The sequence below is a fragment of the Phoca vitulina genome, unplaced genomic scaffold, assembly GCF_004348235.1.
Source record: "Phoca vitulina isolate PV1807 unplaced genomic scaffold, GSC_HSeal_1.0 scaffold119, whole genome shotgun sequence".
NCBI lineage: Eukaryota > Metazoa > Chordata > Mammalia > Carnivora > Phocidae > Phoca > Phoca vitulina.
Window position 1 is genome coordinate 884,573 of NW_022589822.1, and position 12,557 is coordinate 897,129.

At 41.8% G+C, this 12,557-nt stretch overlaps 2 protein-coding genes across 5 annotated transcripts in view; both read left to right on the forward strand.

The window, feature by feature from the left end:
- Window positions 1-5,229, forward strand: part of F8 (coagulation factor VIII) — a 126,682-nt gene extending 121,453 nt beyond the window's left edge. For all 4 annotated transcript variants that reach the window (XM_032398724.1, XM_032398722.1, XM_032398721.1 and 1 more), the window contains one exon: window positions 3,331-5,229. In XM_032398724.1, the coding sequence (XP_032254615.1) occupies window positions 3,331-3,486 (156 nt within the window). In that variant the 3' untranslated portion in view covers window positions 3,487-5,229. The remainder of the gene's footprint in view (window positions 1-3,330) is intronic.
- Window positions 5,230-10,084: 4,855 nt separating this feature from the next.
- SMIM9 (small integral membrane protein 9) lies at window positions 10,085-11,657 on the forward strand. The gene is made up of 2 exons (XM_032398757.1): window positions 10,085-10,226; window positions 11,524-11,657. The coding sequence occupies exons 1-2, from the start codon at window positions 10,085-10,087 to the stop codon at window positions 11,655-11,657; spliced, it is 276 nt and encodes a 91-aa protein (XP_032254648.1).
- Window positions 11,658-12,557: the final 900 nt, after the last annotated feature.

A 12,557-nucleotide genomic window follows, 5' to 3' on the forward strand; every position in this document is an offset into this window, starting at 1 on the left:
GAAGAAATAAATCTTTCTTCACCAGTGCTATGAATATATATTTTTAATTGCATAAAACCACCCATAACTCACCTACAGAATAGCTAGAATACAAAGAATACTATAAGTTTCTATTTACAAGTAAGTAGAAAATAAACATGCAGAGCCAGCTGAGCTAGCTCCAGAGCTCACTCTGGAGAGTCTAGGAGAGACTGTGCAAAAAAAAAGAGAAAAGGTCAGTGGTAGAAAACAAAATCACTTCTGGAAAGAGAAATTCCCACCCTGAGTGAAGAAATACTAATATTCAAGACCTGTGGATCAGAGCATTGGCTTCTGGAACCAAAAGGAAAGGGATTGAAAGTATGTAGGACTGGAGGTGACACTGTTTCTGGTGAAGGGCGATATATCTGTTGGAGGCTTGGTGATGAACAAGAACAGAAATCAACTGGTGGAAATCAAGTGTCCTATAAAAGCAAAAACATCACAAGACGCGAGCCCCTTTCTGTCCCATCTATTAAAGAAATTGCACTTCACTTTATCAACAGTAGAGGGTGCTCCTGGACTAATAAACCTAATACTCCACCCAACTTTCTTATCCCTGCCTACATAAAATCATCTGTTATTTCTGGAACAAGAAATTATAAAGAATTTCTAAATGAACAGAAAACAGCAAACGAGGTAAAATGTGTTATTGTTCTTGATTTTTCACTGCCTCCTTCCTTGAAAACTCCATTGACTTTGGGCTTGGCAATAGTACTCATTTTGACCAATGGAATGTGAGTCCGAACAGAAACTTTAAATGTGTGTGTTTGACTCAGTCTCTTGTGCCTCTGCCATGAGATAAAAATGTCCAACCTGAGAAGACACATGGAACAGGAGCCTCGGCCTGGAGCAGAGCTTCCTTGAACCCAGAGCATTCTTTGTCTCTAGATACCACTTCCCAGTAAAAGGAAGCTGGGATCCTTATTTATTTATTTATTTATTTATTTATTTAAGATTTTATTTATTTATTTGAGAGAGAGAGAGAGAGAGAGGAGGGTCAGAGGGAGAAACAGACTCCCTGTCGAGCAGGGAGCCCGATGCGGGACTCGATCCCAGGACTCCAGGATCATGACCTGAGCCGAAGGCAGTCGCTTAACCAACTGAGCCACCCAGGCGCCCCGAAGCTGGGATCCTTAGAAAAATTACTGATTCCAAAGCTGGAGCAAAGAAACTGCCAGGTAATCTTGGAACATCTTGGTGTGCCAGAATGCACAAACACTAATGGGGTCTTATAAAAAGGACACAAGAGCTGGATTGAAGGGGTTCCTGCTGGCCAAATTTGAGACAATTTGAGCATCAAAAAGAATAATGATGGTAATGGATTATAATACATACGATAAAGAAAGAATCCAGGAGTCCAGAATCATAGTTTAAAATATAAAGGGGGAGGAGGAGCTTTTCTCCATAGAAGAATTCCAGCTAAGAAATGTAGAAGAAATGACAAAATTAGGAAATCAATTTGCATTCATCAATATACTATTTAATACTTGTAGGGAACTTTAATGAATGCTGAAACCATTGGATGAAAGCTTGATGGGGAATATTTACACGGTCTCAAAGTATCATCCCGCAGATTGTTAGGGAAGGGAAATGATCACCTTTATAACAGAGTGATCTGGTGGGCACCACCTTTACCGTGTGATCACACTTTGCATCATCAATTTATGGGACAAACTAGCATCATGTGTCCCCTGATATGATGTAATGGGAAGGACACATCATGCACTGGGTTTTCTCACTAAAAATATTTAACCAAGGGGCACCTGGGTGGCGCAGTTGGTTAAGCGTCAGACTCTTGGTATAGGCTGAGGACTTGATCTCAGGGTTGTGAGATGCAGTCCCGTGTGAGATTCCCTCTGCTCCTCCCGCTTGGGTGTGCTCGCTCGCTCTCTCTGTCTCTAAAATCAATCAATCAATCAATGTTAAAAAAATATTTAACCAAAATCTAATAATGAGAAAACAGACAAATTTAGAATGTGGGTTCTACAACACAATAGTCCTACACTTTTAAAAATGTCCATGTCATGAAGGACAAAAAAAGTGCAGATACTAGGAGTCTGTTCTAGATTAAAGGTGATTTAAAGAGATATGATAAGTAAATGTGATGTGTGGTTTTTATTAGATTCTGGATTGGAAAAATTGTATAAAGGGTATCATACTGATAACTGGAAATTTTAGAATACTAGGCTATATTATATCAATATTACATTGGGGGATATGAAAATGTTATTCTGTGGTTATAAATACCCTATTTTTAGGTTTGACATGCTGAAGTAGTAAGGAGCAAAATGACATGAGGTTTACAACTTCCTTTCAAGTAGTTCAGAAAATGTGTGTGTGTGTGTGTGTGTGTGTGTGTGTAAGCATGTGTGTAGAGAAATAGAGAGATAATATGTTAACAATTACTGAATCTAGGTGAAGGATTTAAGTGTTCATTGCATTATTCTTTCAATTTCTTGAGGTTGATAACATTTTAAAATTAAAACTTGAGGGGACAAAGCAAGGAATAAGTCTAACAGAAGCCGTACAAGCCTCCAAATATACCGTAAACATTTGTCGAAAAATCCCAGAACAGGGACTTTAATGTTTCTCAAGAGTTTCATCAAACACACAAACTTTAACAAATGTTTATAGTGTATTTGCCATGTATATACATTATACTATATATTCTATGTGACCAAGGTCTCTGACCCTCATGGAGCTGACTGACATTGTGTTGCTTTTGTTATTATCCTCCAGTTAGTACCAAGAGGTGTGAAACCAACGTCTGAAAGCAAGTCACGTTGGTTGGACCGTAGATACCATTTAGTGAGGGCTTGTTGTGCACTTTCCTGGGCAAAAGTCTGACTCCCCCCTCCACACGGCTCAGCAGGCAGACGTGTGGCGTAACCTCGCACAAAACATTCAATTTCACTAAGATTTTGGCAAGTGGGTGAGAACATTCCAAATATAAGGCATAGCTGGAGCAAAGGCCTCCACAGCAGGCTAGCCAGGTGCTCTTAATTCTAGATGTCACTTTCCCAGGCCGATGCATAGGATGCAGAGTCATCCAGTCACCCACCCACCCCCACCCCCCTGGTTCAGTCCGGGACTCCTGGAAGCATGGACTACTCAGTGGGGAGTGGAAAAACGTCTGTGCATTGCAGTGGGCCCTGCGATAGATGCTAGTGAGGCGGAGGGCCATGTTGGGGCCGGAGGTATGGGTTTGCGGCTGACACAGTAGGAGGCCAATGGAGCGGGGGAAGGGGGACAAACATTGTAATGTTCTTCCTGTCAGACAACTAATCAATGCTATCTTTCTTCTTTCAGGTTTTTCAGGGAAATCAAGACTCCTTCACACCTGTGGTGAACTCTCTAGACCCGCCACTACTGACTCGCTACCTTCGAATTTACCCCCAGAGCTGGGCACGCCAGATTGCCCTGAGGCTGGAGGTTCTGGGCTGTGCGGCACAGCAGCTGTCCTGAGGGTGCAGCACCCCTCAGACTTGTCTTCTGCCTCCGAGCCCAGCCTCCAGGTTATTTCCTGCCCCACGATGCCCGTGGCGCCCTGACTTCTCTGTGTGGGGCAGGAAATAACCTGGTCCTAGCAGACACTGTCATTAATCCTGCGCTTCCTGGGAGCGTTGCATTCAGTTGAACTCTTCACCATTTGCTGCAACTGCTCCCAGATTGGCTTTTCCTTCCCATGTAATGAGGAAAGGAGAAAACTCATCTGGAAAGCATTCTCCTCCTGACAAATTAGGTCTCTCACACAGCCACCACTTCCTCTTTTGTAGAAAAACAGTGTGTTTAAAGTTGGCAGAAGATATTCATGATGTAAGCATTTCAGATTAGGCTTTATACATTTAAAATAAAACTCTCATTTGTTTCTTATCCTGGTGAAGCATGGAGCAAAACACGTTAAGGCAAGTCATCTTAACAATCTGCAAAATGTAGATAATGTAAGAACCAGTACATAAAGTCTATTTTTGCCTCCTTATAGATATAGGTATAGATAGATACAATTATCTTAGTTGGTCATACTCTTCCCTCAAAAACTAGTGTTTTTAAACTGAGACTCACAGGTGGTATTCAAGAACCGCCCCCCTCAATTCCCTGACATTATATACAACATTATGTATGAATGCATATGTGCGTTTTTCTGACAACAGTGTCCAGAGATTTCATCAGAGTTTTAAAGGAGCGAATGGCTTTAAAGAGTTCAATTTAATCTCAGAAGGATGTACAAATAAAGCCATTTGGTCTTAATTCTAATCAACAAGGAAAATAATAGGTTAGGATCACAGAAGTAAAATGACAATGTCCCCTTGAAATTTGTGGTGACCAAGAAAGGTAATAATCATAATAGATTTCTAAAGAGCGTATTTTTAATATTCCCACAGAGAAACAAGGAAAATCCATGGCTATCTGGGATAGGAGCTTCACCTGTATAATTCTAGTGATACACTCATTTTACTCCCTCCCTCAGCTAATTTCCTGCTGAAACACAGCAAAAATGAAGCAGGGGAAATTCTATACCGTGACGGGAAACTAGAGTCCCAATTACATAGTTGGAGTTTCAAGGAGTCAGAAGAACACTGAGCTGGCGAAAGCAGAGCGAAAAGACCTCTAGTGCAGGACGCGCCTCCACCTGCTTCTTACACCTGCTTGCCCCCTCACTATGACTCCACAAACATTTCCTAGATGGCAAAGGGGGCTAGAGGCAAGGATAAACCATAGAGCAGTTGGAGGAAGCATCCAAAGTTGGCAATCCAGAGCAATTTAAAAACAGGAGTTCCTAGTATAAGAGAAAAATGTATTACAATCTCAGAAGAAGTAAGAAAATAAATGCTTTTTTTCCACAAGCTAGAGCATTTTCTAATAATCCTGCTTGACGCTGATCCGACCTTTTGGGGGAATGTAGCACAAACCACAACGATGAAGGTACAAAGGGTCATAATTCTGTAAGATTGTAAGGTCAGAGGTTAATTTACAAAAATCAATAAATTGTTTTTCTTAATAGCCTGGTAGAAACGTTAACCCCAAAGGTGATATGGTTTTATTTCCTGTAAAAGTTTAGTCATTCTTATGTCTAACTTAATGACCTTGTTTTGGCATTCTTTTCCTATTGACTATATACATCTCTATTTCTCAAATGCTCTTGGACCCAGGCCTTTTGTCTTCCTGCTGGTTTCCTCAATAACTAGTTAAATAAAATCTTGGCACATACAAACAAATGCCTTCGGGATCTGTATTTTTACACTGGAAATAAAAATGTGAACACTCATATTAAAAACAAACAGAGGCACTGAATAGCAGGATGGAGACTTTAGAAAACCAAATTAGTGACTTAGAAAACCAGATTAAATTGAGCCCAGAGTAGAAAGTGATATCATTTACGAGAGGTAAAATAAAATTTTAAAAATTAGAAATGGAGCCTTGATCCAGGAGAAGACTTTATATAGAGAGAGACTGAAAGAGAAAGGGGAGTTGCAAGATGAATAAGTCCTAGAGCTGTGCTGTACAATATTGTGCTGTGGTTAACAATACTGTATTGTGCGCTTCAAAATTCCACAGGGTGAGCTCTGTTAAGTGTTCTTACCACAATAAAAATTCAAAGTTCCTGAAAGATCAGATTGGATGTGGTCAAATAAAACAATAGGAAAAACTTTGGGATAAAATAACAATAATAATCAAACAAATTTGAATCTTCAGATCAGAGTCTGTTAATGCAAAGCAAAATTAAAGAAAGACCGGAACAGGGGCACCTGGGTGGCTCAGTCGTTAAGCATCTGCCTTCAACTCAAGTCATGATCCCAGGGTCCTGGGATGGAGTCCTGCATCAGGCTCCCTGCTCCGCGGGAAGTGAGTTATTTACAAAATCACTGAGATCATAGCAAGTTAATTTTCAGAAGATCAGGAAGCAAATTCACTCTCCTATGACAAATATAGTCTCTAAGTGAACAAATACAATTTTCTCTCACAAGCATTTTATCAAACATAATCTCAAGGTTACAAGTCAACAATCTTTGGAAGATACATACTAAAACAAGTCTATTTTTCAATGTTATAGAGAAGTTTAGGGGCGCCTGGGTGGCTCAGTCGGTTGGGCGTCTGCCTTCGGCTTAGTCGTGATCCGGGGTCCTGGGATCGAGCCCCGCGTCGGGCTCCCAGCTCATCAGGGAACCTGCTTCTCCCTCTCCCTCTGCCTCTCCCCTGCTCGTGCTCTCTCTCTCACATAAATAAAATATTTTTTTAAAAAAGAAAAGTTTAGTGTACAGACTATATAGAAATCAAGCTTTATGATGACAAGATACAGATTTAGACTTAACTTTATTGTTTATAAAATGTAACAATTTCTAACCTTCTTCCTCGACTATCTCATCACAGGGTGATGACTGACAGTGCTTCTAGAAACTTTGTGGATACAATTTCATCCATATTGCAAACCAAGACTGAGACTATTTATAAAATTTTATTGAGGGATATCTTAAAAGACCTAAATAATTGGGATTAGAAGACTCAATGTTACAAAGATTTCCGTTCTTCACAGACAGATCTACAGATTCAACCAATCTCAGTCTAACTTCCTGCATTTTCTCATTGTGGAATCAAGCATGTGGAAATGTAAAAGGCCAAGAATAGCCAAAATATTCCCAATATCAGAAAGCAACATTTATTTTATTTTTTAAGATTTTTTATTTATTTTTAAGTAATCTCTATAACCAAATGGGGCTCAAACTCACAACTCTGAGATCAAGAATCACATGTTTTCCTGACTGAGCCAGCCAAGTGCCCCAGCAACATTTATTTTAAAGCTATAGTCATTGGGGCGCCTGTGTGGCTCAGTCAGTTAAGTGTCTGCCTTCGGCTCAGGTCATGATCCCAGGGTCCTGGGATCGAGTCCCGCATTGGGCTCCCTGCTCAGTGGGGAGCCTGCTTCTCCCTCTCCCTCTGCTGCTTCCCCCGCTTGTGCTTTCTCTCTCTCACTCTCTGTCAAATAAATAAATAAAATCTTAAAAAAAAATAAAGTCACAGTAATTAAGACAACGTGGTATTGACACAAGTACAGATCAATAGACTAGAATCCAGAAGTAGACCCACATTATATATGGACACTTGATTCATGACAAAAAAGCTCTCCAGAACAGTGGTACAGGGTCAATCAGAAATCCATATGAAAAATTGAAATTTGGGGCACCTAGCTGGCTCAGTCAGTAGAGCATGTGACTCTTTGATCCCGGAGTCATGAGTTCGAGCCCCACCTTGGAGGTAGTGATTACTAAAAATAAGTAAATAAATAAACTTAAAAAAAAGAGAAAGCTATTTTTTTAAAAAAAGAAATTTGACCCCTTCCTCACACTATACAAAAATAAAATCAGTTTTAAGGTAATTAAAGCTCTCTGAACAACAAACAATAAAACTTCTAGGAGGGTCATGGACAGGTTTCTTAAACAGCATCCCCAAAACCACTAACCATGAAGGAAAAGATTGATAAATTTGACTACATTTAGATTCAGATCTTCTGTTCATTCACAGAGCGGGAGAAGATATTTGTAGCATATGTACAATTGACAAATGGATGTGGAGCTGGTGGAACTCTCTTCTGCTGTGGTATAATCATTCTGGAAAACAGTCTGGCATTATCTACCAAAGTTGGGCATGTGGATGCCCTACAATAATTCTCTTGGGTAATGACCTAGGAGTAGAATTGCCATGTGGGCCATGAGACAGGGGAGCACCATCCGTAACAGCTCCAAACTGGAAACCAGCTCTCTTGCATATGTTTCCTAGTGGCTCGTTTCTTTTTAAAGATTTTATTTATTTGACAGACAGAGAGACAGCGAGAGAGGGAACACAAGTAGGGGGAGTGGGAGAGGGAGAAGCAGGCTCCCCGCTGAGCAGGGAGCCCGATGTGGGGGCTCAATCCCAGGACCCCGGGATCACGATGTGAGCCGAAGGCAGACGCTTCACCGACTGAGCCACCCAGGCTCCCCTTTAGTTGCTCATTTTAATTGCTGTATACTATTATGTTATTTGGTATATATCACAATTTATCCATTGTTTTTCTGATAGAACTCTAATACATCATTTATGCTGGTTCTTCTATGGAGGGGATCATCTTTTCTTAAAAATTAACTTGTATGATGGGGCGCCTGGGTGGCTCAGTCGGTTGAACATCCATCTCTTGGTTTCCGCTCAGGTCATGGTCTCAGGGGTCGTGGGATTGAGCCCTAGGTCGAGCTCTGCACTCGGCAGGGAGTCTGCTTGAGATTCTCTCTCTCTGCCCCTCCCCCCACTCACCTGCACGCTCACTCTCTCTGTCTCTGTCTCTCTCTAAAATAAATAAATCTTTAAAAACATTAATTTGTAAGAGTTCTTTGTATGTTGAGAATATTAACCTATTTGTCATATATGCTATGAAATGTATTACCTAATTTGTCATTCGTCATTTATATTTCTTTACAATATTTTGTTTTATGAAAGCTTTACATTTTTTACGCAATAAATTTATCATCAGTACTTTCAAATATGGTTTGGGGTTTTATAACATGCTTAAAGTAGCTTTTTCCACACCAAGATTATAAAAACATTCACCCATATTTTATTCCAATATGTATATGATTTTATTTTTGTTTAGTCCTTGATCCATCTAGAATTTATTTTTGTGTGTAGGGCCTTTCCTTCAGTGCACCCAAATGAATAGCTGATCATATTAAACCAGCTCTCTTTTCTCCACTAATATGAAATGCCAGTTTTATCATTATTTAAAGTCCCATGTGTACACTATTGTAAAGTATAGTAGATACCATGTGGCAAATAAAATATCTGAGAATTCTTCAAGCTTAAAAGGAAACACAGATGTTTGTACATAGACAGAAAAAGATGCCTCTATGTTTAGCTGTCGGAGAGAGGTGGGGGGAGGGTCATATGCGTAGATGATATCACAAGGGATGGTAGAGTTCTATTTGGAATTTTAGAGACCTTAGGAGAAGACTCTGACCAGCGTCTTCGCAAACTAGTTCTATTAGACTGAAGCCTAATTCACTGGCTTCTTTGGATCCTTTGTCACTAAGTCAATTTTCAGGTAAGTGGCTTCCCACCTGACATGGGTCTCTTTAAGCCCTATCAAACAATAGATGAATGTATTAGTTATAAATGTCTTAAGTAATAGAAAGTCCAGATTAGGGGACACCTGGGTGGCTCAGTCGGTGAAGCGTCTGCGTTCAGTTCAGGTGATGATCCCGGAGTCCCGGGATCAAGCCCCGTGTCGGGCTCCTTGCTCGGTGGAGAGCCTGCTTCTCCCTCTGCCCCTCACCCTGCTCGGGTGAGCCCAACGCAGGGCTCGATCCCAGGACCCTGGGATCATGACCTGAGCCAAAGGCAGACGCTTAACCAACTGAGCCACCCAGGCGCCCCTGAATAAATAAAATCTTAAAAAAAAAAAAAGTCCAAATTAGAATGGCTCAAATAGGGGTTATTTTTTCTCATACCAAGCAGCCTAGGGGTTATTTTTTTTCATACCAAGGGAAAATGGTAGCACCATCTCTTTTATCAAGACAGGAGAAAGTCTTCCCAGAAGCTACCCAACAGATTTCTGTTAGTCCTCATTGTCCAGACTATGTCACCCGACCATTGTTGGCTGCAAGGATGGCTGGGAAAGGCAGGCTTCAGCTTTTCTAGTTCCTCCAGTAAGTGAATAAGGGATGGGAAGGACTGTTGGCTCAGGCAATAAACAAAATTTGCTATCCATTCATTCGTTCAAAAACAATTTATTGGGGCGCCTGGGTGGCTCAGTCGGTTAAGCGTCTGCCTTTGGCTCAGGTCATGATCCCAGAGTCCTGGGATCAAGCCCTGCGTTGGGCTCCATGCTCAGTGCAGAGTCTGCTGGAGATCCTCTCTCTCTCCCTCTCCCGCTGTCCCTCCCCCGCTGGTCACTCTCTCTAAAAAACAAAAATAAAAACAAAACCCCACCATTTTCTAACTTTTCAGACAAAGCTGCTTTGGAAAGAGCCAAGTAAAAGGACATCTCCCTTTGGCCAAATGAGCTAGGAGTACAGCTGAGTGGCCTTAAGGAGAATCCATGGAGCCCCAGAAGCTGCTGAACATTGGATTTCTGCTGTGTTCCATGAGTTGCCTCTCGTTGGAGACTGCAGCTTCCTCTACATCACCTTTATCTGCCTTTGGAATACAAGACAAAGCAGGGTCGAAACCACACTCAAGGGGTGTGTTTGCTGTTAGGATCAATGTTCCTATTATCTTTGTGAGACACAAGACTCATGTCTCAGGTCAGGAAAAGCTGATTTTGTATTGAAAAATAGTGTTCACAGGGGCACCTGGGTGGCTCAGTCAGTTAAACGGCTGACTCTTGATTTTGGCTCGGGTCCTGATCTCAGGGTCCTGAGATCAAGCCCCACACTGGGCTCTGCTTGGCGGGGAGTCTGCTTAGGATTCTCTCTCTCCTTCTCCCTCTGCCCCCCCCCCGCCCCCGCTTATGCTGTCTCTCAGTCTCTCTCAAATAAATAAATAAATCTTTATTTTTTCAAAGATTTTATTTATTTATTTGACAGAGAGAACACAAGCAGAGGGAGCAGCAGAGGGAGGGGAAGAAGCAGGCTCCCCTCTGAGCAGGGAGCCCGATGCGGGGCTCGATCCCAGGACCCTGGGATCATGACCTGAGCCAAAGGCAGACGCTTAACCTACTGAGCCACCCAGGCCCCCCAATAAATAAATCTTTTTTAAAAAAGAGAAGAAAAATAGTGTTCACAGTAAAGCAAACTATTCTGGTTTGGTCAATTTAGATCAACAGGCACTAACCCACCGACTGTGCACCAAGCCCTTTGCAGAACGACATGGATTAGGAGTTCACGGATGGGCAGCCAAACCCCTAGATGCCAATCTTCTGTGAAATATGACAAAGGCTCCCTGAGGACAAAGGGATAATTAAAGTTGTTTGGGGGGAGGGGTTAGGGAAGACTTGTTCTCAAAGCCCAGCTGCTGACATGCACACATATAGTGCTCAGATCTTTTCACTATGACCTCAAAACAACCCTTGAGATATCTGGGACAGAGATTATTATTTCTGTTTGACGTACAAGGAGGCACAGATGATATTCATCTATGGGTACCTTTTTTTTAATGTATATCCCTTGAAAAGTCTTAGAAGCATCACAGCAAAGTAGTTAAGAATATGGGCTCTGGGGGCGCCTGGGTGGCTCAGTTGGTGAGGCGTCTGCCTTTGGCTCAGGTCATGATCCCAGGCTCCTGGGATCGAGCCCCACATCGGGCTCCTTGCTCAGCGGGGAGCCTGCATCTCCATCTCCCTCTGCTGCTGCCCCTGCTTATGTGCGTGTGCTCTCTCCCTGTCAAATAAATAAATATTTTTTAAAAAAGAATATGGGCTCTGGGCAACTATAAGAGCATGATATCTGGGACAATAATTTGAACTTGAACCAGGGTTCACATCCCAGCCTTCTCATGTACTTGATCTCTCCTCATTGAACATCTGTGCTTTTTCTGCAGAAAACCACAGGTTCTGGCTCAGCAACTTCAGAGATTACTTGGGGGATCGCATCAAGAGCTCCATACCTCCAGCAGCTATTTTTGCTTTTCTTCTCGCCATAGTCCTAGTGGGGACCCTCTGCTGCCTCACGTAAGCTGCTGTGGGGTGAGGAGAGGGAGGGAGACCTGAGGGGGAGGAAGAACAATCAAGTTCCCCACCAGCCTATACATCTATAATTACGGGAAAGTTTTAAGGAAGGTAATTCTTGTTTTATCCAACCCACTCCATCTATTACCAGCAACTTACAGGTAACATTGAATAACCAGCATTTCCAACTGATTTTTTTTCTTACTAACTTCCTTAACTCCTAATTATCTTTCCTTTTGGTTTAGGAAATATACACAGAAAATATACAATTAACTATGTTTTCAAGTGTCACAAATTCAAAATTCAAATTCAAAATTTGCCACAATATTTATCTATATAAACCACATGAAGTCAAAGAGATCTCTGAAATAGTAACAAAATAAATATAGGTAGAAAAACCTTATTTTTATTAATCCAATCCGAATTTACCAGAAGATGACTACTTGCCTGTCTCTGTCCTAGTTGCTAGTGAGACAGAGAAATAAGACAACTGAATAATTGTCTGGTGGGTCAATGCTATGGTGGGAGATGGAGTCCAAGTGGGAGAACCTACGAGAGCATGCTAAAGGATTGTTCAAACTGCACAATCTAATAAAGTGACTGAGGGCAAAGATCAGGTAAGAGTGTGGCATCGCCACCTAAGACTCCTGATAATCTGAAATGATCAGGGGCGCCTGGGTGGCTCAGTCGTTAAGCGCCTGCCTTCGGCTCAGGTCATGATTCCAGGGTTCTGGGATCGAGCCCCACGTCGGGCTCCCTGCTCCGCGGGGAGTCTGCTTCTCCCTCTCCCTCTGCCTGCCTCTCTGCCTACTTGTACTATCTCTCTGTCAAATAAATAAATAAAATCTTTAAAAAAAAAAAAAATCTGAAATGATCACAGGATCAAGAACCCTGTCTAGGAAACTAC